Here is a 26853-nt window from a genome sequence, read left to right as displayed (position 1 = left end):
TGAATCAGGGCGCCGGGTCCGGGCCCTGCGCAGGGCCAGCCAGCGCCAGATGTGCGGCGGAGGCGGCGGAGGAGGAGCGGGAGGACTTTAGCCACTGACCACCCAGCCAGCCAGCAGCCGCTCGCTCGGGGCTCAGCCGCCCGGCTGGAGCGGGTGACGTCATCGGAGGAGGCGGTCCTTGAGCCCGTTAGCCAATGAGCGCCGGCGGGGGGGCCGCTTTTGTAGCCATCGGCCAATAGCCGCGCAGCCAGAGGGGGGCTCGGTCGCCTCTCTGAGCCAATAGGAAGCAGGGAGGGCGCGCGGGGCGGAGCTGCAAATCCTGCGGCCAATCGAGAGGAAGGGGTGGAGCCCGGGCCTTGTCAAGCGCGGCCAGTCAGCGGGAGGAGCGGACCCTAGGGGGCGTGGCCTCGAGGGCGCCCTCCAATGGGAGGAGTCCGGGGGCGGGGCCCTAGCGGGGCCGCCCAATGAGAAGCGGCGCCGGAGCCGGGGCCTGTCAAGCGCAGGGGCTGGGGGCGGGGGGAGGGTGAGTCGGGGATAAACACTCGGCGGCGGCGGCGGGGCTGCTGCTCTTCTCCGGGTTCGGCCACGGTGCTGGGGAGCGCGATCGCTCGAGAGAGACGAGAGCGAGAGAGCCGGAGTAGCTGCCCTCCAGCCCAGCTCTGACAGCCCGGAGCCCAGCGCGGGGCCGCGGGTGTCCTCGACCGACCGGAGGCGGCGAGTGCGTGTGCTGGTGGGGGTTGATCCCGCGTCTCCGGCCCCCGGTGCAGAATGGCGACGGCGGTTCGGATGAACATCCAGATGCTGCTGGAGGCGGCCGACTACCTGGAGCGGCGGGAGAGAGGTGCACGGGGCCCGGGAGCTGCGAGATGAAAGGGGGGGTCCCAGGCTTGCCCAGCCCAGCGGTTGTTGGGGGGCGCAGGGAGCGCGATCGCGAGCACCCCCCAACCCCTCCAAGCGCTCCTTCCCCACGCGCGGAGGTCCGCAGCTCCCCGAAGGCGATGCATCATCATGCATCGGGTGCGAAGGGGTCTCGTCCGCTGCCCCGTTGCCAAGGGGTACCCTGCGCCCCCCTCGATCATGATGATGCTCCTGGGTTGGCCCCTCGCTGGGTCAGCCCAGCTCGGGGCTCACCCCAAACACACATATACATACCCTCGGGTGTTTGCCCCTCACCTTCGCCCCCTTTTCCACGCACCCCCACTTGCCCACCCGCTTGAACCTTCCTGGTGGCCCCAGCATCCAGGAGCCTCACGACTTGAGCTGTCTCTACAGTGAGCAGCTGGCATGCTCCCCGACACCCGCTCCCAACTGGAGGCAGCCACACAATTTTTTAAAAAGAAAGCAAACAGTTCTAAGAATGCTTCCACCTTGCTTCCTTGCAGGATGAACACAGCCCCCTTTTTCAGGAAAAAAAATAAATAAATATAAGATGTCCAAAGGGTTGGGTTGGGTTGGGGAGAAGCGCATTGAATGTTCTGGGCTCATTCATTAACTGGATCCTCCGGTTTTCTTAGAAGCTGAGCATGGTTATGCCTCCATGTTACCGTACAATAACAAGGAAAGAGATGCCTTAAAAAGGAGGAACAAGTCCAAGAAGACTAACAGCAATAGCAGGTAATCGGGTGACTATTTCTCTTTCTGATAGATGAGTCTGCCGTTGACTGAAACTGTAGAATGGAAGTTGCCCGGTTTGATTCGAACCCTCCCCTGGCCACATGAAGCCGCAATCCGGGAAGCCCTCGTGGTCTTTGCTTCAGAAGAACAGATTTATTCCATCTAAGCCATGAGAGAACTCTGCCAGGGGATGAGGGAGTAACTAGAAAAGAGAATTAGAAATGGCTCACATTTCTTTATGAACATAATTTATCTTCATTTTGCTTTTCTTCCCGTTGGAACAAAAAAGATCTATAGAAACTCTCAGTAAAAATTGGCAACCCTGAAAATATATTGCCCTTAGATTGAATGTACTGGAACCTTGATGGTCAGATGGAACAAATGTACAAATTTAGAGGTGTGAAGCTAGTCTCCAAAAACTCAATATTATTATAAATATTTCCATGAAAAACTGAAAACATGTTCTATATTTTTTTACTTTTCATGGTGAAGAGTTGATAGGCCTGTTAAAGTAGTGACTTGGCATTGGTGCTAAGATTTAATATTTGACATGTAAAATAAATACACTGGCTTCTCTGATCATTTAATTTAGTCATAATCTGTTTATAATACGAAAGAGGAGTGCTGTGGCTTAAAACTACCTTTTTGGTGAAGAAATATATAATATTAACAATGAGGAATCTTATGCCTCTTAAAGTCTTTTTCCTACTGTGAAGGTTTTGCTTAAAAGCCAGTGAAATCACATATTAAACCTATGAACATAGTTCCTGAAACAAATTAATATGCTGTAAATGTAGTTTATTCCCCCAATTTTGCCCTTAAAACACGTTAGCGAGGGGCCGGAGAGATAGCACAGCAGTAGGGCGTTTGCCTCGCACGTGGCCGACCCAGGACAGACGCTCGGCTTCAATCCCGGCATCCCACATGGTCCCGAGACTGCCAGAAGCGATTTTTGAGCACAGAGCCAGGAGTAACCCCTGAGCTCTGCCAGGTGTGGTCCAAAAAGCAAGCAACAATTAAAAAAAAAAAAAAAAGAACACGTTAGCTAGAATGTGTCAGACAGAAAACTCAAAGGTCTGAGCACATGCTTTGTATGTGAGAGACCTGGGTTCAATCCTGCCACAGCATGTCCCTTCCCCAAACACTAAACTGGTAGTAATCCCTGAACAACATTGTATATGGTTCAAAAAAAATGCTACGAAGTTTTTTGGTTTTTTTTTTTTTTTTTTGGTTTTTGGGTCACACTCGGAAGCACTCAGGGGTTACTCCTGGCCCTATGCTCAGAAATCACTCCCGGCAGACTCGGGGGACCATGTGGGATGCTGGGATTCAAACCACCATCCTTCTGCATGCAAGGCAAATGCCTTACCTCTATGCTATCTCTTCAGCCCCGAAGTATATTTCTTAATATCATTCAGTTATACCTTTCACTGCAATAAAGTAAAATTATTGACATCTTCCTCACTAATTTAGAATCCTTATTCCAGCCCAATGTCATGAAGAACTTCCTGCAATTAGTAATGCAGTTTCTGGAAGCCCAAAAGTTCCCATTTAAACCAAAACTCTTGTACTTGCTGTCTTCTTTGGATTTGATTCATCCCATTGTCCTTGAGATTAGTAGAACCGTGGCGCTAGAGGTAAGGTGTCTGCCTTGCAAGTGCTAGCCAAGGAAGGACCACGGTTCGATCCCCCGGCATCCCATATGGTCCCCCCAAGCCAGGGAGCAATTTCTGAGCGCTTAGCCAGGAGTAACCCCTGAGCATCAAACAGGTGTGGCCCGAAAAACAAAAACAAAAAAAAGCTTAGTAGAACCATGGGTGAGCAGCCATACACATGTGCTGAGTCTCTCAATTGGAAGGCTTGTGAAGAAGGAACCCGATCCTTAATTACGATGATTTTTCCTTTCCCTCCTAGCTTTACCATTACCTGAAGGTAGTAGCCAATTGTTTTGTGCCTTTTAAGAAGGATGTTAATACTCCCTTGTATTGTGCAATAATATAAAACAATTAAACTGTGCTGCATTTTGTTACAGTGCTAATATTTTAAAATTTGGTCTGAAAGAACACTGAGGACTTTGTCTTTTTTTTTTTTTCCCCTAAAGTGTTGTCCAATTGCTGCTTTTAATCTTGCCCAATCCTTATTTGAAAGGAGTTAACCACATTAATACTTCAGCATTTTGTTTTTTAAATATTTTAGCTTTCACAGGAAAAAGTTGCATGAGTGTTGGGGTTTGGAGTGTAAATGTTCATTGGTGGGGAGAGGAAAAGCAAAAAAGGTTAAAGAGAAACGGTTGAGTTCCAAAATGGCCACTACCCCTGGGGTGATTAGGAAAGAAAAATAATGATGGTTGAGAATTTTAAGCCAAACAGATTATTTCTCTTCTCTTTAATATCCATTATTATTCCTGAAAAATGACTGCAACTCTGGATATTCAGAAAAACTCTGTTAATGCTTTCGGTTTGCTTTCCATGATGAGAGTCAAGGAGGCCATGTCAGTTGTCCATATCCTTGACTAATAGGAAATGAGTGTAATATCATCAGTGGTGCAAGCATCTTTGAGAGAGACCATGATTAAACCTTACCAAGAAAACATATGAAGCAAGAGTAGGTTGTATTGTTTAAGTGTGATCACCTTACTCATAACCTGTTAAGAGTAATCCTTACCTGAACAGGGAGACATCTCCTTAGGGAATGCAGTTTGACCCCTTTATTTGAATTAGACATTCATCCAAGGCCATGTCTGCTCAGGATTTTGAACTGAGTTAAGGTCTAGGGAGAGATTACTGCTGGTTTATGTAATCACTGGATAACAACTTATTCTTGTTCATTCCGGTTGAAATGCTGTATGTTCTTTGCTTGTGGAGCCTTGGGAATTACTTTTCCTTCGACTATTTAAATGAAAAAAGGAAAAAAACCCATTTAGCCAACATCAAACTAATTTAGTACTAAAAATGTAGAATTGATTAACTTTTTCTAGTTACTTGTAAAAAAAAAATAACACCAACAGAAACAAAGGAAATTGTGCATATAGATTGTTGTGGAATTGTCTACAGTACAGGGAGTTGGTCTCTTCCTTTCCTACTAATTGTTTTCTCTTTTTTTTTTTCCATTTTTATTTTATTTTCTCTTACCCTTCTAATTTTTAAAATAACTTAGTAAACATTCAGAATTGAAATCCAGAACTTTTGAAAGTACATGATATTAAATTGGTAGGACAGGCCTTGGCCCTTGTGTGAAAAAGGAAGTTCAGGACTTTTATGGGACAGAAGTTCTAGAACAATCTTACACTGGGAGTCTTTGAACTGAAGGACTTTTCCCATTCTCAACACTCTGTTGTGTGGCTTAATTATTTTTTTGTTAGAATATATATTTTTAAGTGGTGGCATTTGACTTTTATCAGTAGTTTCAGAGTTTGCAACTCATTTCAGCGATCACATGGAAAGTAATTTTATCATAAGATATCTATGTATGATTATAAATCTTTAATTAAAATACAAAAGTTGGCAGGCAGTTGTTGAACAGATCACTTTTAAAGCTTAATTTTTATTAAAGATAAAGTGTTTCAGTAAACCTAGTGCCTTTCCCTAATTCAATCAAATAAAACTTGTTGTTTTGGGGGCTGGAGAGATAGCACAGCAGTAGGGCGTTTGCCTCGCAAGCGGCCAAATGGTGGTTTGAATCCCAGCATCCCATATGGTTCCCGTGCCTGCCAGGAGCAATTTCTGAGCGCAGATCCAGGAGTAACCCTGAGCACCGCCGGGTGTGACCCCCCCCCCCAAAAAAAAAAAGAGAAAAAAAATAGTTGTTTTCAAGCTTGTTCAAAATTTGAAAGTAGCTATGCTTATTATGGAATTTATTAACAATTTTTATCATGGGTATTCAGAAATTCTTCATGTGTATCATTAAAGAATCCAGAAACTTTTAAGAGTATCCAGAATGTTACTATATTTTCCATATTTGGAGACCATGTTTTTTTCCAATGCCCACTTTCTTCACCACCTCCTACTGAGGGCCATTCTTATTTACAATTAAATAGGAAAGTCTTGACCAGCTGTTGTCATATACTTTCATCCATTTAAAAAATCTGTCAGACTTTGAACTTGTTATTCCCTGTTAAAACCAAAATGCCACGTGCTTTAAAGCCAAAGGTTTGCAGTACAGACAAAATTCTTGTTAACTGTGATATCCTGCTGGCAAATGCAGGAAGTAAACCTCTAGAAAATGTAACTGAAAAATGCTGAAGGACAACCAAGGGATGATTCACCTTTAAAGCCTTTAAGTTAACTAACTTTAAAGTCCATGTATCTTTAATATATAGAAAACAAATATTCTAAAACTTAGAATACTGTCAATTTGTTCTCTTTTTCTCCCTTTCTCTCTCTCCCCCTTTCTTTTTCTTTCTCTCCCTTCCTATTTTCCTTCCTTCCTTCATTCCTTTCTTTCTCTTTTTTCTTTCTTTCTTTTCATTCTTTCTTGCCCTTCTCTCCCTCTCCCCTTCTCCCTCTCCTTTTTCTCCTTAATTCCACCCTTCCTCTCACTAACACACACAGTCTCTGGTGCAATTGAACTTAGTAGTGATGCCCCTAATGTAAATGAATGATTGTATATTCACACGTGTTCCTCATGATTACTGTGCAAATTTGTTTCTTAGACCCTGTAAGGTTTTGATTTTGGCCCCACTGTCATGGTCTCAGTTAGGGCATAATTCCCTGAAGTGGTTAGATTCTAGAGAATTTTCACTGGAAAAGTCAAGAGTCAACTTCTTTATTATGTTCGAAGATTCCTCAAATTTAGTTTTTAATTGTTGGGAAGGAGTATATGGCCACATGAACTGGCTTTTGTAGAATCCGGTCATAAATTCCTAAACCAGACCTTATACTCAAGGCAACTATAAACACACTAATAATATGATTTCATATCTACCACAACTTTCATCCAAAGCTCTCTAATCACAATGCTTCCTCATTGATCATGCTTGTTCCATACGTAATTAGCAGTGATTTTATTCCCATTTTACAGAGGAGTTAGCCAAGGACAGGATAGTTAAAAAAGAACTTTTTTTTTAGAGTACCAGTCAGTCAGTGACAAAGCTAAACTTCAGATTTAACCCTGCTTCTTTACCAGTGTACTTTCTTTAAGGTAAACTGAGGTTTTGGATGGTCCTTTCTAAACTTATTTAGTAAATTTCCAACAGTTGCATTTTTTTGTTTGTTTGTTTTTTTGGGTCGCACCCAGCAGTGCTCAGGGGTGACTCCTGGCTCTATGCTCAGAAATCGCTCCTGGCAGACTGGGGGATCATATGAGATGTCAGGATTCTGAGCCCCACCTCTGGGCTATCTCCAGCCCCAACAGTTGCATTTTTAAGAGTAAATGAAATAAATTTATCAGGATCTAATTACTAGCATGATAAAATTACTACCTCATTATAAAACTTTTTAAATGCTTAGTTCAAGAAGTAGGCAGACTGAGGGAAACAAGAAGTTATTTTAACCATTTAACACCATATCCTACAGGCCGAAGAGATAGCACAGCAGTAGGGCATTTGCCTTGCATGCAGCCAATCCAGGACGGACCTGGATTCGATTCCTAGCATCCCATATGGTCCCCTGAACCTTCGAGGAGTGATTTCTGAGTGCAGAGCCAGGAGTAACCCCTGAGTGCCGATGTTGGGTGTGGCCCCAAAGCAAACAAAAAAGCTCACCATATCCTAGAGTCAACAATTTAGCATATCATTTTGGTATATATCAAAACTGAAAGTCTAGCGGGCTGCTATGGTGATACCACTACTCAAATGTTCTATTCTTGGTTTCATGGGAGCTTTATGATATGATAGGACCCAATTTACATCCTATTGTGTGACTGTTTTACTTTCTTTATACTTTCTCTTTTTATTTTCTTTCTAAAAATGCATTACCTTTCCTTGAACACCTTTAGATATTTACACTTCTCTAATTCCCAAATAGACTAATTTATACAATAGAACTCACTGATATGTTGTGCCTTTCTCTCTGTCTCCTACCAACATTAGAGAAAAGGAAGTTAAAAATAATTGTTAGCATTAAAATAGCTAAGACAAAAATAATCTTATTCTTTCTTATTCCCTCTTTCAGATCAACTCATAATGAAATGGAAAAGAATCGGTGAGTTGTCGTGTTTGGAAGGGCGGGCTGGGGAGGTTTCTGATGCTTTAATATGTTTATTGCATTGAGGGTTGGTTGCTTTTCTTGACTCTTTCCACACATAGTGCCAAATGATTTAAGAGTTCTCTCAGGGTTTTCTCAGCAGCACTGCCCAGCAGTCACTCAGATGAAGAGCTCTCCAGTTCCAAAGACCTCACCCCCTGCAGCCTTCTCCTCTTGTATGACTGTCCCATAATCCAAATCATTTAAGTCCAGGAGCAGTGTTTTCACAAATAGTGGGTTTTTTTTTTTAATTGCACATTATTAACTATATTTGGCCGTACTCTCTTGTCTATACCCACAGGAGTGAAGTAAGTGTATAAATTTGCTTTTTCAAAGCAACTTTGATCCTCTTTTAGTGATGTAGCCTAGTGATTCTCAATTTGGGTTGCATTAGAGTCACTTGCAAAATCTTTAAAAGTTTTTATTAAAAAAGGAAGAAAAAGAAAAGAAATACCAGCCCCGTTAGTCCATATAACAGATCATCCTTTTATGCCCAAAGAAAAAGTCCCTTCCTCCAGGGTTTCTCCTACCCCTTGGCAGGCACTTTTGTGCAGTGCCCAGCTGGCCTCACAAGGCTAGTTGCCCTACCAAGAACCTTCAAAGCTTTATAATAGTTTATTTCTTAGGTGGGTGGAGGTAAGCAGGCTTTGCTTCTCATATTTATCCTCATATAAATATTCTTTGAGGAAATGCTATTTGTTTATCATAAAAATATTTTAAAATATTGCCCCCCAAAATATTTCTGCATTAAGGGCTAGAGTGATAGTATGTCAGGTAGGGGTGCTTTTCTTGCATGTGGTTGACCCAGGTTCAATCCCTAGCACCCCATAGGATTACTAGAACTCTGCCAGGAGTGATCACTGAACACCACAAGGTGTGACCTTCATAGTTAAGTGGAAATTAATTTTTTTTTGTTTTTGGGTCACACCCAGCGGCGCTCAGGGGTTACTCTTGACTCTATGCTCAGAAATCACTCCTGGCAGGCTCTGGGGACCATATGGAATGCCGGGATTCGAACCATGGTCTGTCCTGTCCTGTGTTGGCTTCGTGCAAGGCAAATACCTTACCACTGTGCCATTGCTCTAGCCTGAAAATTAAATTTAAAAAATACCTTATACACAAATATTTTGTGGGAAAAAAATATAATTTTTTCTGGTGATTTTTATAAAATAATTATATTTTGGGGCTTGAGCAATGACGCAAGCAGTAGAATGTTTGCCTTGCATGCACTAACCTAGGGCGGATGACGGTTCGATCCCCTGGACGGCGTCCCAAATGATCCCCCAAGCCAGGAGTGATTTCTGAGAACATAGCCAAGAGTAACCTCTGATTGTCACCGGGTGTGGCCCCAAAATCAAAAATTAATAATAATTATTATTATATTTCAAATATGCAGAAATGGTATAAATAATAAACCAATTTAGGCTCTCCCATAGTCATTATCCAAATTCAACAATTATCAATATTTTGTCAATGAAGTTTTTTTAGGAAAATCAATCTCTAATAAAGACTTTTTGAAAAATCACTTGTTTTTATCATGCTGGAACATAATGTAATTCATTGTTTTGGGTTTTTTTTTGTTTTTTGTTTTTTGTTTTTTTTTGGTTTTTGGGTCACACCCGGCAGTGCTCAGGGGTTACTCCTGGCTTTATGCTCAGAAATCGCTCCTGGCAGGCACGGGGGACCATATGGGACGCCGGGATTCGAACCACGGACCTTCTGCATGAAAGGCAAACGCCTTACCTCCATGCTATCTCTCCGGCCCCAATGTAATTCATTGTAAGGCTTAATAAAGTATTTAAAGACAAGGCCAGAGTACTAGTACAAGAGTTAAAAGCACTTTCCTTGAACAGTTCCAGGAGAAATCTCTGAGCACTAGGCCAGGAGTGATTCTGTACAACACAAAGCCAGGAGTGATCCCTGAGCACTGAACACCTGAACCTCACTCCTTGCAATTCTTATTTAGTTCATTTGGATTGAGATTCAGAATAATCTCAATCTCTCCCTCTCCCTCTCCCCTCCTCTCTCCTCTGTTCCCTTTTCTCTCTCTCTCTCTCTTTCCTGCAGAGAGTGGGAATACTACTTACTCTGTCCTATAATGCCAGGGATTACTGGGCCACCCAGAGGTGGTCAGGGGCCTCCATGACCACACCCAGCAGTGTTATGCGGGTAAATGTTTTAACTCCTTGTACTATTTCTCCAGCCTCTGCACTGGAATTTTTTTTGTTTTGTTTTAATGTTCTGAAGTGATGCTCATGGGCAAGCCAAACTGAGAAAGAACCATTGAATAGCTTACTCTGGTCTCAGTTCCTATCAGTTCCAAATTGAGGCTACCCATCCAGATTGAGTTTTTCTCAGTATCCTGCATAGCCAAGATGGTGCTATATAAAATGGTTCCATAAATATATGGAGTTCTTTCATGCAAACCCCCTTTGAAAATGGAGATCCTTACCATGAAAGAGAATTTTGGAGGCTGGAAATTTCTTCGTTCTTACTAAATTATGTATTTGTAGGATTTCTTTACTTCATGGAGATCTTAAAATATATTAGCTTATAATTATTTATACTATTAATTTTTTATTTATATGCCTGTTTTAAAAAGATATACCATTTAAAAATTTTTAAAATAAATGTATCCTTGATTTACAAGTTTGGAGGGAGGGGCCACACCCCGTGACACTCTGGGGTTATTCCTGGCTATGTGCTCAGAAATTGCTCCTGGCTTGGGGGACCATATGGGATGTGGGGATCAAACCAAGGTGTGTCCTAGGTTAGTGCGTACAAGGCAAATACCCTACCACTTGCGCCACTGCTCTGGCCCCAAGTTTGTGGAATTTTAGTAGTTTAGCTTTACTCATCTGTGTGTGTGCTGGTATCACCTCCTCCACAAACTTGTTCTCATATGTGGAATATAAAAAGCATCATAGGGAACAGCAGACAGCCAAAGGTATCAGAACTGGAGACTTTTGTCTACAGAACAGAGCTTTTCTGCATGGGAATGGGTGTGGGAGGGAGGAGGCCCTGGGGTCTTGGTGGTGGGAAGAGGGCACTCCTGGTGGTAAAGTGTTAGAACAATCAATGCATGAAAAATATCATTAATAGTAAATCACAGCATCTCATTATAAATGATAGGGGGGATGAAAAAAATGTAATCAAGTTTTGGTTGGTTGGTTGGTTGGTTTTCGGCCACACACCGCAGCATTCAGGGGTTACTCCTGGCTCTGCTCAGAAATCACTCCTGGCACCTTGGAGTGCCAGGGATCGAACCCAGGTTGTTCCTGGGTTGGCCGAATGCAAGGCAAAAACCCTACCACTGTTCTTTCACTCCAGCCCCAATCAAGCCTTGGTTACTACAGCCAAGTTGTCAAGTTGACAACGCATCATGTGGATCTGCCTTGATTCATGATCAGGTTTCTTTTTTATGTTCTTGCCAGTGTTTTGCTAATGGAAACAGTGAATGCCTCCTTAAACTTTTTTGTAGCTACATCTCTGCCTAGCATCATAATTATTTCCTTAGAATAAATTTATAGTTGTGGAATTAAAGGTGTATCTGTGCCCTTACAGTTTTTAATGTTGACTATATTGCCATCAGGTAGATTATAATCATTATTCTCCATATGCCTTCCCAAGATGATATATATAAAGACCTTTATGAATCTGATAAGTTTAAAATAAAAACACCAGAAAACTTGTTTTATTTGTTAATTTATTTATTGGTTTTTGGGCCACACCTGATAGTGCTTAAGGCTTACTCCTGCTTCCGCATTCAGGAATCACTCCTAGTGGGCCCAGGGAACCATTTGAGTTGCCAGGGACTGAACCCAGGTCAGTCATGTTCAAGGCAAGTGCCCTACTTATTGTACTATCTCTCACCCTAATTTTATTTTATTTTGAAAAAACTCAGTAATATGAAGGTTCTGAGTATGAGATTACCCTTTTGTGTATTACACAATTGTCCAGTTTATCATTCACCTTTACAAACTCACTTCATAGATTCTTGCTATTTGAAGTTGCTAATCTGTCACATACTAAGCGCTTATCTGTGGTAAAATCTGTTCTAGAGTATTTTAGCAATCCATCTGCTCTTCTAGGCCATATGCATTGTTTTCATGTTGGAGGTGATTTTTTTGTATTTCAGGATCTAGGAAAGCAACTCTCCATGCTCTGCTCCTTGATTTACCACATTCTCAGCTATTTTCACTTACTTTTCTTAATAAAATTTATATCAATCCTGTTACAGTTTGGGTGGCAATTCACCATCATCTAACTTTGTTGGAAATTTTTTAAATTGAAATCAAATAATTATAATATACATTTGAAAGCTTAGGGGACATATTTGATCTTTCTATCTCTTATTTGGGGTGTTCTTTCATGTATTCAAAAGTCTTTTCGTCTTTCTAAAGGATTATAGTATACAGTTATCGTAAAATATATTCTTGACTTTATATGTATTTTAAGTATTCGTGGTTTCCTATTGTCACTACAACTATAGTGAATATAGAAAATATTTTTTATCTTTTTCTTGTTATATACACTATGTTGATGATAATATGACTGTTCCCATCTCCTAGCTGGGAAATCCTCTGATCTTAATGTTTTTCAGTGAATAATTGCATAACCGCAGCTAGTAGGGCCAGAGTCAGGTGCTAGAACACTCTCCCCCACCCTGCTCCCCTAAAGAAGGCTCTGGCATCGCCTTTAATAGCAGGCACTCATTTTTCTGGAATGGTCACATGCAGGGCTTGCTGGAATTAGGCAGCTGGTCTAGAGCAATTATCTCTGCCAGAATCTTCTGACCCAATGACAAAAGATTTTTGTGTGTGCTCTGTGGGGAGAACTCAGCAGCCTGATCGTTTGCATTTGGTCAAACCCTCTGTCATTCTCTGCCCTGGCCTGATAAACCCTTCCAGCAAAGTCTGTCTCTTCAGGGAGAGTCTACTCACAGATGGAGGGCTCTATAGATTTGACTTTTGGCTTTTCAAATGGCCAAACTCCTTTTATCAGAAGTCAGGGGGCCTAACTTTTGTCGTGCATTGCACCACTTTGACTTCTTCTGAAGTCCCTTGGCCACATTCAGATTTCACTCTAGGATGTTGTAACTGTGCTTTGTTGCCACACAGGGCTTAAGCCACAGCCTGGTTGCTATTATAAAGGGACAATACTCACATACACACACGTATTATCAGTGTTGATGGTATAGAAAGCCCTCATTTTTGTACCCCTAAAATCTAGCTTTTCTGAACTGAACTTCTTGTGGTATCTCTTGTGGTTATCTAGAAGAAAATGTGAAGAAGAAACATAGGTTAAAAATTTAATGGGAAAAATTTAATCGGGATGCTGGAGAGACAGTTTGGCACTTTCCTTACACATAACAATCCAGGTTTAATGACCACCATCACATATGGAATCTCAAGCACCATCAAGAGTGCTCTCTGAGTACAAAGCCATGAATACCTTCAGAAACCAGTCGGGTGTAGTCCCAAAATAAACTATTTTTTTTTTAAAAAAAGGAAAGTTAACAATTCCTCCCTCAAAATGCAGGCATACAGAGAAACACACAGGCACAATGCTCACCTGATTTAATACCATTTCTGGTCTGATTATATCCAAGTGAGGAGCATTTTTCAAAGAGCATGTAAATTTAGCACTGCCGAAGGCATACTCTACCTTACTCTTCTGGTCGTATCTCTTCCCAGCTTAAAAATCTGCCAGCCTGAGAGGCATACATGGATCAAAATCAAAGAAATCTGAGTCTAGAGGAAGAACTAGAAAGAGCAGCATTCAGGATTGTCTAATAGCACACCACATAGTCCAGGTGCTTTCTGTTTATGCCAAGGCTCTGAGAGGAGGTCATGACCCAGATAGCCAGAGTCCTCTCAATGATTTTTCTCAACTTGCATTATTAATTTTCCTTCATTCTTTCTTTGAAGGGTAGGGAGGAGATCTTGGGCCACACCCCACAGTGCTCAGTTCTTTATACCTGGCTCTATGATTAGGGATCACTCCAGGTAGGACTTAGAGGACTGTAGATAGTGCCACTTGCAAGGTAGAATCTCCCCCACTAGTATTCTCTCTCCAACCCCAAGTTTTCCTTAACTTTTGATGGACAAGATTTAAGAACAAAAAACAATAGAACTATGTCTTATGCAAATAGGGTTTCCAAATTTAAATATTTAATATATTTGGCTTTATTTTGAGCTTGCCCTCCCCAGTTCCCTCTCAGTTTCAGAGTAATCAATGCTTGAGATAAACCTCTCAAGAAACTAGAATATTATCTTCATTTTAAGTTCTCACCTACTCTTAGGTCTATATCCGGGATTTTTTTTTTTTGGTTTTGGTTTTGGTTTTGGTTTTTGGGTCACACCCAGCATCGCTCAGGGGTTACTCCTGGCTCTATGCTCAGAAATCGCTCCTGGCAGGTTCGGGGGACCATATGTGACACCGGGATTCAAACCGATGACCTTCTGCATGAAAGGCAAACGACTTACCCTCCATGCTATCTCTCCGGTCCCTATATCAGGGAATTTTTAAATTCTCTACTTGATTTGTATGTCTATTCCTATATTAGTATTTACTGTTTTTAATTATTGGGGCTTCATAATATACATAATATTAAGTATCTCATATTCCTCCTTAGTCTTCTTTTTCAAAACTATTGGTTGTTTCTCACATTTTTATTCTTCTCGGTGAAGTTAAGATTGATTTCCCAACATTAAGAGAATTTTATTCAGATTTCTTTTCTTGAAATAATGTAAATTTGTAGACAGTTATAGGTAGCAGTGACATTTTTATTCTGAGGATTCAGATATAAGAATGTGTTATATTTCTCCAGGAAGATTTTCCTAATATCTCACAGCAAAATTGTATGGTTTTCCTAAACATTCTTTCTAGTTTGTTCCCAAATATACTGTATTTCCTTTTCCTAAGTACATGAGATATTTTAGGTCTTCTGCATTTGGATGTCACAATTAAAGATGTGATTGTGTTTCTGAGGTCAATTCGTATCCACCCTTGTTTGTATTTTCTTTTGGCCATTGCAGGGGAGGTGTGGGAGGGAGACCAGGTGCACTGGCTCCTGGAGCAAGTGGAAATCAGGCAGGTGCTTGGTGCCCATTGGCAGAGTCGTTTCTGTTCGGTCTTCTGTGGGCTGTGGGTGGCCAGAAAGGAGTCTTTCCTTTTGTGTAAAACCCTCACTTGTTTTTTAATATGAAAAATAATATCTTTAATATATGCAAGATCTGTGTTTCCATAGAAACTAGACTAGATTTTCCATTAAATCTTCTAATCACAAAAATATGTCCATTTTTTAAGGGAAGAAGTCAGAAAATGGGGTTTTGCTAGAGAGCTTCTGTCTCCCTAGTGAAACACTTTGAATTCCATATTGATTTTATTTTATTTGTTTTGGTGTGGGGATTGAATGCAGGGCTGCATACATGCAAAGCATGAATTTTACCACTGAATTTTATGCCCCATCTAAGCCCTGTTGATTTTTAAAAGAATATTATAGTGCTATTGTGATCTTTGCTTGCTCCTCCTGGTAATCACTGTCAACAGAGAAAACTAGGACAAGAAAAAAAAACAAACTTGCTACCATTTTGGAGCTCACCTTTTAAGTTCTAATGATAAGTTTTATGATGCTCCATGAATTTCATTCATTTGGTGAAGGTCACACAGGAAAAAAAGTGGCATGTACAAGCTCCTTAATCTTTACTCTTAATCCCAACTTTTGGTCTTAAGGTGACTAACAAATAGCAAATACAAAAATAATTTAAAATAAATAAAAATTGAGATTATTTGGGGGAAGAAAAACACATGCTGAAGAGAAGTTATAGTTGGTGCTTGACATAGTGATCACTCCCTACAGGCCACATAGCATTCTGAGCATTACTAGTTATAGCTCAGATCAAAGATTGGTTTCCTTATGTTAGACCAAAGGTGTATGGAGCCATTCAGAATAATTAATGTGATATTTCTGAAAAGTCAGCGGTTTGAAGTTGGTCAGAGTTCACAGCATTGATGCAAAGCAGTTGGGAAAATAAAAGGCAATAGGGCCAAGAAGGAACCCAGCCTTGGTACAATCCTTTTTTGCTGGAATGTGAAGTGGTAGTTCTCAGCAGCAGCAACCGGACTGGAAGGTGGTGTGCTAGGAGACCATATCCCTTGTCAGATCCAGGTGTTGAGTGTTGAGAAACGTGTGTCTAGTCCCCCAAAAGTGCTTGGAGCTGGCTGGAAAGTTTTCTTCTTGTTCCAGGGTGGGGTTCACATGTCTCAGGATTGAGGGGCCTCACTGGGAACTATGAAAGGAATCTGTTGGTCTTTTTTTTTTTAATCTAGCTCTGGAATGAATTTCACTACTATATGATAGGACTGAACCAGCTTATTCTAGCTTTTCCCTCTGCTGTGGTCAGCCGGGTCTTGGGGACATATGTACAGGTTAATGGTAGTGGGCAGGACAATTGGCAAACTGGAGCAGTGAAACCTTGGAGGAGAGCCTCAGTGGGCAATGCCAGAGAGAGAGAGAAGTTGGCTTTGCATTTCCACAAATCCAAAGTGTGCTGTGGTTGTATTTTCATAGAACAAAGCCATAAAAAATATCTAATGAACATGTATTATCCATAGCTCCAGCTAGGCAAATGATTTTATTTCTAGCTCAGAATCCGAAACATGTTCCTTGGACACCCCCATTTATGTAATGAAATTTGTACTTTCTGGCCTTAGCTTCCCATGTTAACTTGACATGACACTGCATGGAAAGATGACTTTATTACATTTTTTATCAGTAGACAAACTTCTTAAAAATTTACATACTCATATCTGTATGCGATAAACCCCCATTATGAAAGGACCAATATGATATTGTTCTGAATCATGCAGCCATTGCAAATAGCAAGTAAGATGAAAAATGTCTGAAGCTAATTTTAACTTTTGAACTTCTCCTGGTTTGGCAATCAGACGATTAGCTTGATAGTGAGAAATAAGTTGGAAACTGTAAGCGTGACTAATTATGCTTTCTCAGGGTTTTTCAAATAATCTGTTTACTTCATTCTTTTTTTTAACAACATTATTGTCCAGGGTAAACAAGTATGTTTTACATTCAGTTCTGTTTCTTTCCCCATGTAGTAGTATAGAGAGCAAATCTCTAATAGTACTCATTGCTTATGGGCCATTTCACATGGACAGATTTTTGGGAGCAAGTGGTGCCATCAAATCTCCTAGGTCAGAAGTGAATGTGGTACTTCCTGCATGCCTGGCTGATCCTGTGCGAGTTTAGGAACATTCCCTTCATAAGCCAGACTTAAGTCATCTCAGAAGGGTGTGCAGTGCACCATTTGCGAGATCTGCTTTGTGGGAACAACCGAAGTGTGTGTGTGTGTGTGTGTGTTTTAATTTTTTATTGAGATCATTGTGAATTACATGTCTTTCACTGTTGTATTTCAGGTATTTAGTGACAGTGAATTAGGGCCATTCTCACCACCAGTGTTGACCTCCCTCCACCATAGTTTACCACATATCTCCATTCCTATCCACCAGGACTATCAGTAAAACAGGTCCATTTTGTGTTTAGCTTGTTGTAGGTTGAGTCTCTTGATTCTATTGTTGTTGGCTTTGGCTTGAGTATTTAGATTTGACTTTTTTTTTTTTTTTTTTGGTTTTTGATCACACCCAGCAATACTCAGGGGTTACTTCTGGCTCTATGCTCAGTAATCGCTCCTGGCAGGCTCGGGAGATCATATGGGATGCCAGGATTTGAACCACCAACCTTCTGCATGCACGGCAAACACCTTACCTCCATGCTATCTCTCTGGCCCCTAGATCTGACCTTTCTCTTTTCTTTTTCTTTTCTTTTGATTAGGATGTGACTTGACTTCTCAGTGTCTCTCCTCATGCAATTTTACCTGCCTGGAAGTTTTCTGAAGCACTTTTCTTCTTTTGTATCCCCACCTTTTGCTACTATAGCAAAATATTTTCAGGAGGAAAAGGGGACAGGTCAAGATTTAGGTTATCTCTCTATTCAACTGGAGCATAGCCTCCAAGGCTATATGTAGACTGTGTCTAAAACTCCAAGTCCCCAAGCACTGCTGAGCATGCAAAAATGTCATTAGATGGACTCTGTCCTCAAGAACCTGAAAGTCTACTTGAATAGATGACAGTCCATTCAGCAAACATTAAGCATGTGGAGAATTGTGGCCAGACAGTAATAATTAAACTGTAGCTCCAACTTTCTAAGGAGTTGGCCACAAATGGTTAAGTAACAAAATCAAACAGTTCAGGCAGTGTTTTAGTCAATAGATAGTATAAACAAGTAAGTATTGAAAATATGGAGGGATCTCTTGGGGGATGGAATGACCTGTGAAGTGAAATTAAAATTCTGAATCTTGGGATGGAGAGATGATTCAAAGGGCTGGTGCACATTCTTTGTATATGAGAGCCCCAGGTTCAATCCCAGGACCACTTGGAGTTACCATCAACCATACCTGAGCACTGCCAGATATGGTTCCACCTCCCCCATAAAACAAAATGTCCAAATCTTGGCTGTTTTTCATATTCCTGGAATATGATAAATTCCAAAAATTGGTTTTCATTTTCTGGTGCCAGTCATACATAAATATATATATATATATTTAAATATAACATATATTATATATTGATATTGCCCACATATAATCAGCCCATGGTGTAAAGGTGTTTAAAAAAAAACACTATTCTAGAATAAAGTCCAAACCAAGGTGTTAATAAAGGGTTGATCAGTTTCCCAAATTGGAGGAACTCATGTGCTTCTGGCCAGTCCTTGACTACTGGCTGTCTTTTCCATGGGTTACTGCAGCTCCCATCTCATTCACCCTTTCTTCCTCTTCTGCTCTGTCCCATGGTGTCATCCTACAGGCTTCAGAGTTACCTTCAGCTATTCAACATGTTTATCTATATAGAAATGCTAGTAATGTACTTTATTCTTATTAAAAACAAAGGTTGAGAGAGAGAGAGAGAGAGAGAGAGAGAGAGAGAGAGAGAGAGAGAGAAATAGGTATGATGCTTGCCTTAAAAACAGTCAATCTGGCTTCAATCCCCAGCATCCGGCCAGTCCCCTGAGCATTGCCAGAAGAGCCAGGAATAACCCCTGAGCAGCTCTGGGTTGTCCTCCCTCCACCTCTACTCTTCCCCCCAAATAAATATATATTGTCTTCTGAATAACTTTATAAATGATAATAGTTCATAGCTAAAGACAAAATATTATAAAAACTTGAATAAGGATTTCTTATATTTCTTTTTTCATGTTTGATTATTCCCATATTTCTTATTGCCACTAGTTTTTATGATACCAGACTTTATAATCTATATTATAAAAATGATGAATTAAATATTTCCCTTCCTCTACTTTTACCCAAAGCATTATGTTATATGTAATGCTTGATCTTACTCTTCTTCAATTAATATATCTGAGTTCTTTTCTAATAGGCATTTATTAGCTGTATAGTACTGCACTGCATGGACATACTGTAATTTATTTTGACAGTTCTCTGCTGATAATCAATTGAGTTATTTCAGTCTTTGCTATTACAAGAAAACTATAGAGACTAAGCACATACATGTGCCATTTACATGTGTAGATACTGGATATGACATAGTTATAGTGATCTTAGTGTTCTGAGAGGAGAAAAAGTATGATTTAAAATAATCCTTTATCTATAGAGAGAATACAGTGGATAAAATACTTTCCTTACACATGACTGACCCAGGGTTGACTCCTGGTCCCTTATATGGTCTACTGAGCAGTACCGACTGTGGTCCTAAAACAAAAAGATAATAAAAGGATTCTAGCCCACGGATGTCATTATTTTCTGAACATGATGCTCTTTTGGTGATATCAGAACCTAGAAACCTGGAGAATACTGATAAGTGTGTTAATAGCAGATACTAGTCTCTTCCCCAACTCCTTATTTAAAAGTAACTTAGTTTTAGAAAACCCTGGATTTTGTTTCCCCTTAGTTTTTACCAGAGTTCTCTGGTTTCAAAAGATATTTGTTCAGCAAAAGGTCTTTGGAGTATTTGCCATCACTGGGCCAGTGATTTTGACATTCTCAAATGCCACTGCCATTTTGTTTTTGCAGACGGGCCCATCTTCGCTTGTGCCTAGAGAAACTGAAGGGGTTAGTGCCGCTTGGACCTGAGTCCAGTCGGCACACTACGCTGAGTTTGCTCACAAAAGCCAAATTGCACATAAAGGTATGTGTATTCTGTGGGACTCCTCTTAGCTCCACCTCTTCGTGTGGACTTGTTTGTCTGCTGTTGTGGGACAATCAATGTTTATCTGGACGTGCCGTCTTCTGAACTCCACCCTGCCTTGTGGATGAGTCATAGCACCCCAAACTCAGCACGTCCACCTTCTGCATCCAGAGTCATCCTTGATAGCTATTACTCCTGAGACACACACATCCACGTCATCTCCAAGATCTAAACATTTCGCAACCTGGGCTACTTCCTCTGTCATGAACCTCTGTCATGACTGCAATAAACTCCTCAGAATACTCTCTATGTTACACACACACACACACACACACACACACACACACACACACACCTTTTTCTTCATGCTTCCCAAGAATAATACTCCCAAATTCAACACATCACCCTGTTTGAAGTTTTTACTTTTGCTGATAAGCCACAGTCACAGATATGCTCTCTCTCGCATGCGCTCACTCTCATGCTCTTGCTTTCTCTCTCCTTTCTCTCTCCCCTTTTCACAGCTAACATCAGTGATTATTTGTGTGTTTGGTTAACTCCCTTCTCCATGGTTAGACTTCACAACTCACCTTGTCTTCCCAGAGCTTCTGGTATTCTCAGATCTCTGTATGTTGGTTAAATAGCAAAGGATGAGGAAGTAGTATTCAAACTCCCTGGTGCTACCACCAGAATCACTATTACATTGTTTTGCCAGTCATAGTCATGACTGGACAAGTGTCACTTAAATTATGAATAGCACTCTGAATGCATGACAATTCTAGGTGTGTGTGGGGGGGGAGGAACCTCTGTTGTATCACAGAAATGACCAGGATTAAACATTATACATTTTTCTTTAACTATTTGGATATGAAGAGCTAACGAACATAGCTAAAAGTTTAAAAAACAAGTGTTCTATGGCAATTTGTTTCCAAAGTGTTCTTGTTGGACAATTTGGAATTAGGACTTAAAAGGGACTGATATTTCTTGCCAAGAAACAGGAGTTAATTATTGAGTTAGTATAAGGCCAAAAAGTGTCACCATGTCAGGATGTGGATTGGGAGGTGTGTGTGTAGATATGTGTGTACATGTTCATGTACTTAAGTGTCAGCTTCTGACACAGGCATGTTCCCTGGGCACATGCATGTCTAGGGTGGAGCTGCAGACAAGGAAGGTCAGGTTGAAGTTCCTTACAGGGAGTTCTTGCCTGTAGTCTTTTTAAGATTAAAACAGGGATATTCTGAGGTCAAAGAGACACAGTGGGTAAAACGTTTGCCTTGCATATGGCTCACCTTGGTTCAATCCCTGGCATCCGATATGATCCCTGAGCCCACCAGGAGTGGTTCCTGAGTGCAGAGTCAGAAATAAGCCCTGAGAACCTCTGGGCAGATGTAATTGATGAGCAGAGCTGGAGGTGACCCGAAAGCTAAATAAGTGGGTGTGGGGGGGGAGTGGAGGGATACTGCAATCTGGAACCCCTTGAACCATCGTGAACAGTCACAGATGAAGACAGGAGCCACTGATCTATCCTCTGCCTGTGTCTCTGAGGTCCTTTGTCAAGTAACACTTGGTGACTTCTTCAGGGAACTGGCACATTTTATTGCCAGGGAGGAAGGTGCAGGGTCACTGCCCATTTGGAAATCAGCCTGTGGGCTCCAACAACTACCCCTTTGATTTGCAGAAACTTGAAGATTGTGACAGAAAAGCCATTCACCAAATAGACCAGCTTCAGCGAGAGCAGCGACACCTGAAGAGGCAGCTGGAGAAGCTGGGCATTGAGAGAATACGGATGGACAGCATTGGCTCCACTGTCTCTTCCGAGCGCTCCGACTCCGACAGGGGTGAGGCCCCTTGCAATCCACGGCTGGGCCCCTTCCCTGCCTGCCTTCCCGGGAAGATGAGAATGCTCTGGAACCTGTTTCACCTGAGACAGGTTTTGTGCAGACCCTCAATCACCAGTCCCTCTTTCTTTAGATCAGTCTCCTTGGCAGGGCTGCCTTGTTTTGCCTGAGTTCTATGGAATCTGTTCCAACGTCTGTCTGTCTTTTGTCCTCCCCACAGAAGAAATCGATGTGGATGTTGAAAGCACAGACTCTCTCACGGGGGATCTGGACTGGAGCAGCAGCAGCGTGAGTGATTCTGACGAGCGGGGAAGCATGCAGAGCCTGGGCAGTGACGAGGGCTACTCCAGCTCCAGCATCAAGAGAATAAAGCTCCAAGACAGTCATCAGAAGTGTCTTGGCCTATAAGAGAAGATGGTCGTCTCCGCTGCCTCCTGGATTGGCTCTCCCTGTTGGATCTGATTAGGTAGTGTATTGGACCTGCCACAATTCCCTTGCACGTAGATGTCAGTGTGCCACCTTCACCAAAATCAGCTTTGTAAAAGTGTGAGGAAGTGCTTAGGATGGTGGGCCTCTGACCGCACCCGCTAGCTTCTCTCTTTGCATAGAAATTCGTCTCCGAGAGACCATACATTCCAATCAATTTGAAGCACCCAAGAATTCTTAGACCGAAAAAGCAACTTTCACATCTCAGCAGCTCCCCTTCTCCTTTATTGTCCCCGTCTAGCCTACGAGACCCTTCTCAAAGTTTTCTGGCTTCCTCTGTGACTGACCTAGAAGAAATATCCGAATGTGTCTTGTGCTTAGGAAACGGAAGGAAACAAACTTTTCAAGCTGAGATCCTGTTCTCAGAACTCCAAAGTCAGCTTTGAAAGCAGCTTTTAAGAGCACTTAACCATGGACCTTACCCCCGTGAGGAGTCAGGAATACCTCCAGAAAACACCCCTTCGCACACTTCCGTGCTAACTCCCCGGCCTGTGTGGGGATGGGCGCAGTGTTTCTCACTTGATAATGGACACCTCGATAGCATGTCTTTGGGGTTGCACAGCTTATCAAAGTTCCAGCCTTGTTTGTCTTCGCAAACAAACGGTACAATCTCTCTTCTGTGCGATGGTCCTGGGACTGCGCTACCTCCGCTCTCCCAGGACCCATTTCCCCCCTCACAGTTTGTGATGCTACTTGTCTCTGGAATATTTTTTTTCCTACCTCAGAGATAAATGAGATCTCCATTTCCCACTTAACACAAAGTGATTATGCCTCTTCTTCTCTCCCCTCACCCATAAATAAGTGACATTTGGTCCAATGCTAATCTATTTTCCTATTTAACTTTCAGCAATAACTGAGCTTTGGAGCTAGCTGAGCTAGTGTCCATCAGTGAAAGGAAAAGTCCACATTTCTACTCTCTGTGTTGCAGGTGACCAGGAGAGGCTAGTGCGGTGTTGCTAGAATTCCTCTTCTTATTTTTGGACAAACCCCAAAACTTCTTAATGGAGTCTTTGGATAGATAGTTTAAAAGCTGATTTTTTTTCTTTTTTTCTTTTTGATTTCCCCTTTAAGTGGTTTCCCACTTTGTAGCATTTTTATTTAAGCTATCAAACAGAGCACATGCATATGTACAGAAGACACATTAAATCTATAAATACTATTTATTCATTTTATATAAACTAATGTAATGGAAAAAAATTAATTCTTATGACTTTGTGCTTTTATAGATGTTCTGGAAACTTTGTATGTAGGAATCTACAAAATTGGTTCATTTCCCTTAATATTTTTGCATTCCTAGTTCTGAGGTCTTGATATTTTCGGCCTCAGGCGAATCTTTTTCATTGAATTCAAACCATTTGTAAAAATCAGTGACGCTGAATCAAAGTGTGTGTCACAGAATGATGAGAGCATTCCTAAATCCACAGATGCACCGTAACTAACCTAAGGGCTCGACTGCTCAACCATGGCAGGCAGCTGCCTGTGCGCCCACGGCCCACCGTCCCCAACACCTCTCTCTTCCACACAACCGAGTAAAAGTCAAAACACCCTCTAACTGGAAGCTCATTCTCTACCTGAAGAGCAGTCTAAACAAAGCAAGATTTATTTTGAGTCTGATTTTTCTATGTAATAATTCTCAGCAAATTACAATTTTTCACCAGAACTAGTGGATTCCTAAATGATTCCAAAATCATCTGTAAACCCTGGTTTTGTTTAGTTCTTTTTCTTTTTCTTTTACTTTTTTTTTCCATTTCAACTTTGGGTGTGGGGAAGAGCAGGCAACACAAAGGATTTTTTATTGTTGGAATCTTTTCCAATTACCAGCTGAAGATTTGCACTGAAATACAACTAGGATGCCTTTTGCATTTTTAAAGCCTGCTTCCCGAATTTTAGCAGAATGATAGTGTTCCGAGAGCCAGCTCATCCTGTAACATGTTTGCAAAGATGGATCTGCACTTTGAGGTCCCTTGGTATGCCATTCTCTAGACCTCACAAGCATTTTGTTTCATTGCTACGCTCAAGCGCCTCACGGGTCCACAATGCTGGATGCTGGATAGCATCACGAACTCAAGACTTTGGGAAAAGCTTGTGGGCTTGCATTGGGGGAGGGAGGGGGACAAAATCTGTGTATTTGCTTCCTTTTATTTAGAAACAAGGTATCTGGGAGATGCCATTATTTTCTAGTTTTAATTGTTGTGCCTTTGAGTTAAATGGCTTTTTTTTTTTTGTCTTTGGTTGAAATATGAACTGTATTGTCCCAATATAAAATAGTAATTATTTGACCTTTGCACTGTTTGTCTGGTCCTTTTCAATTTGATTGCATATAAATGTGGGATTTGATAGAGCTATTTTTTAATGCACTTGTGATAAACTGACATCAGGATCAGATCTTTCTTTCAAAGCTCAAGGTGGACTGAATCAGCATGCTCGACAGGCCTCGAACCAAAACTGTAACTTCAGGACCAGCAAACTCAGCCCAAGGCAGCTAACCTCCTTCCCCCATGTGGCTGATCTCAGCAGCCCCGACTTGCCAGTTAGTTCTCTCATTCACTGAGCCACCAGCCTGACTGTCCAGAACTGTACAGTCTTTTGGGTTGTTGTTTTGTTGTTGTTTTTTTGTTTTGTTTTGGTTTGGTTTATTTGTTTTGTTTTTTTTTTATTTTTGAAGCAGAATGAAAAACCTTTCTATTAGGGTTGTTTGGGGGGAGGGGATGGGCAAAGATATAAACCCCAGCCTTTAAGACTTTGACATTTGTACGTAAATATAGATGTGTATAAATATAGGCACATGCATATTTTTATGTGAAAGTCGATTTTAAAAAACTAAAAAGAAATCTAAACTGCCCTCTTATTGGTAACATTGAGATGCATATGGAAGGAGGAGAGAGTGTAGTCTAACCCAGTTTCATATTGTGAGAAGAGATGTGTGTGCTTCTGTTAACATCCCAAAAACAGCTTTCCCAGCCTTGTTGGCCTGGAATGGCAGGCTGAACACCCAAGGTATCTTGGTTTGGAGCTTCTTTGACTAATTCAAGATCTTGAGTTCAAGGTGCTGATAAGAGACTGCAGCTCCTTTATCTAGTCACAGATCTAATGCTAATTAGGGATTCAGAGAGCATCACTTTTTGGACCAGGACTTTGATTCTGCTCCCTATTCATCCCAGGCTAAAAATAATCAGTGTTGATTCAGAATTGAGTACTAAGGAAGCCCTGACCAGGAAGTGGGCTACTAGCCTGGTCTGCAGGTTTTTATTGTTTTTGTTTTTTGAGATGGGCATTTTTTTAAATTAACTTTTACTTTTTCCACAAGAAATAGATGTTCTGAAAGGGTTTCCTTTGAGCCTCTCCTCTCTGCCCCCTAAGTGACTTAGAGAAAATTCTAGGGTTATGGGGTAGCAGGTATACTAGGTAGAATAGTAATGCTTAGAATAACTCCAGCAATATCTTGGGGCTTACTAATGGGTTTATGGGCTTTTTCTCCTCTGGCCTCTCCCTACCAGCCTTTAAAGAGGAATCTTATTTTTGAAAAGTAATGAGATATATGCACACATTATTTAGGTTTTTATACCTTACTGTATTGGCCAGAATACCACTTTTATTGTGTTTATAATCTCTCTAGTCCTCCAAATCTTGATCATTCCTATTTCCCCCCAAGTTTCTCTGCTTTCCCCCATGTTACCTGTTCTGTATGTTGAACAGGAAATCAAAGACTGCAAGGCAATTTCCTACATGTCAATCTCTTATTTTTCTATAATTAATTCTTGGATGTTTAGATAGTTGTCTATTCCAGATTAAATAATCCTTCCTGGGAGAAGATGACCAAAAAACCCTTTTAATGAGGTGGTTTTTCTCTTTCTATAAGGTCAGACTGTGGGATATTTTGTTTCCAGAGATGTCTGGTGGTAGAGGGTTGTGGTAGGAATTATCATGATTTTTCCATTAATATTTAGGGTGATTTTCTTAGGTATTAGTCTTCTGAAAGAAGAAATAATTTCCTGGCACTGCTAGATTCAGCTATTGAACAGCTAAAGAAATGGAGTATCTTTGTGTTCTCTCAAATCATAAAATGAGAATTAGGAAGGGACCCAATTTTTAGATTTAATAGGATTTAAAATAGTTATTTCTTTTCTCTAGGATGGAGTGGGAGGTTGAGGGGGCATTCTTCATTTTAGCTTTTATCTGAGAACCAAACTTGCCTTTTACCCCATCCCTAGAATTGGTGCTGGGGGCTACTGTTAACCACCAATGTTGGGAAAATCTTAATGACAAAGACAGTCTAGACAGGAAGCAGCAGGTGAGAGCATATGAAATTGTTTCCAGATCTTTATTTCTTTATGTAAATACAATGCCAATGTAAATCTTGTGTCAAGACATAGAGAATGGTGCTTTTTACTACAGTTAGCACATGCATTTTTAGAACTACTACATGTTTTAGAGAATCTTTGCTGTGTATATGTAAACTTCTGTATTGTTCAACCGTTAACAAAAATAAATAAATTATTTCATTATTAAAGAAA

General features: G+C 41.1%; 1 protein-coding gene across 1 annotated transcript; it reads left to right on the top strand.

Moving 5' to 3' along the window:
- The first annotated feature begins 590 nt into the window (after positions 1–590).
- On the top strand, positions 591–26853 carry MXD1 (MAX dimerization protein 1). Its single transcript, XM_049785109.1, has 6 exons — positions 591–841; positions 1515–1614; positions 7725–7754; positions 19904–20018; positions 21694–21853; positions 22074–26853. Exons 1-6 carry the CDS (start codon positions 769–771, stop codon positions 22259–22261), a joined length of 666 nt encoding a protein of 221 aa, XP_049641066.1. The 5' UTR covers positions 591–768; the 3' UTR covers positions 22262–26853.

This window comes from Suncus etruscus, chromosome 12 (assembly GCF_024139225.1).
Source record: "Suncus etruscus isolate mSunEtr1 chromosome 12, mSunEtr1.pri.cur, whole genome shotgun sequence".
NCBI lineage: Eukaryota > Metazoa > Chordata > Mammalia > Eulipotyphla > Soricidae > Suncus > Suncus etruscus.
The sequence above is the reverse complement of the archived record's forward strand: the minus strand, read 5'-3'. Positions and strand labels throughout refer to the sequence as shown.

Bases quoted from the DNA above. Each gene is read 5' to 3' on its own strand.
- MXD1 (XM_049785109.1), top strand. From the start codon at position 769: ATGGCGACGGCGGTTCGGATGAACATCCAGATGCTGCTGGAGGCGGCC. The intron at 1,615-7,724 runs GTAATCGGGTGA...TCCCTCTTTCAG, and splicing joins AAGACTAACAGCAATAGCAG to ATCAACTCATAATGAAATGG. The intron at 21,854-22,073 runs GTGAGGCCCCTT...TCCTCCCCACAG, and splicing joins GCGCTCCGACTCCGACAGGG to AAGAAATCGATGTGGATGTT.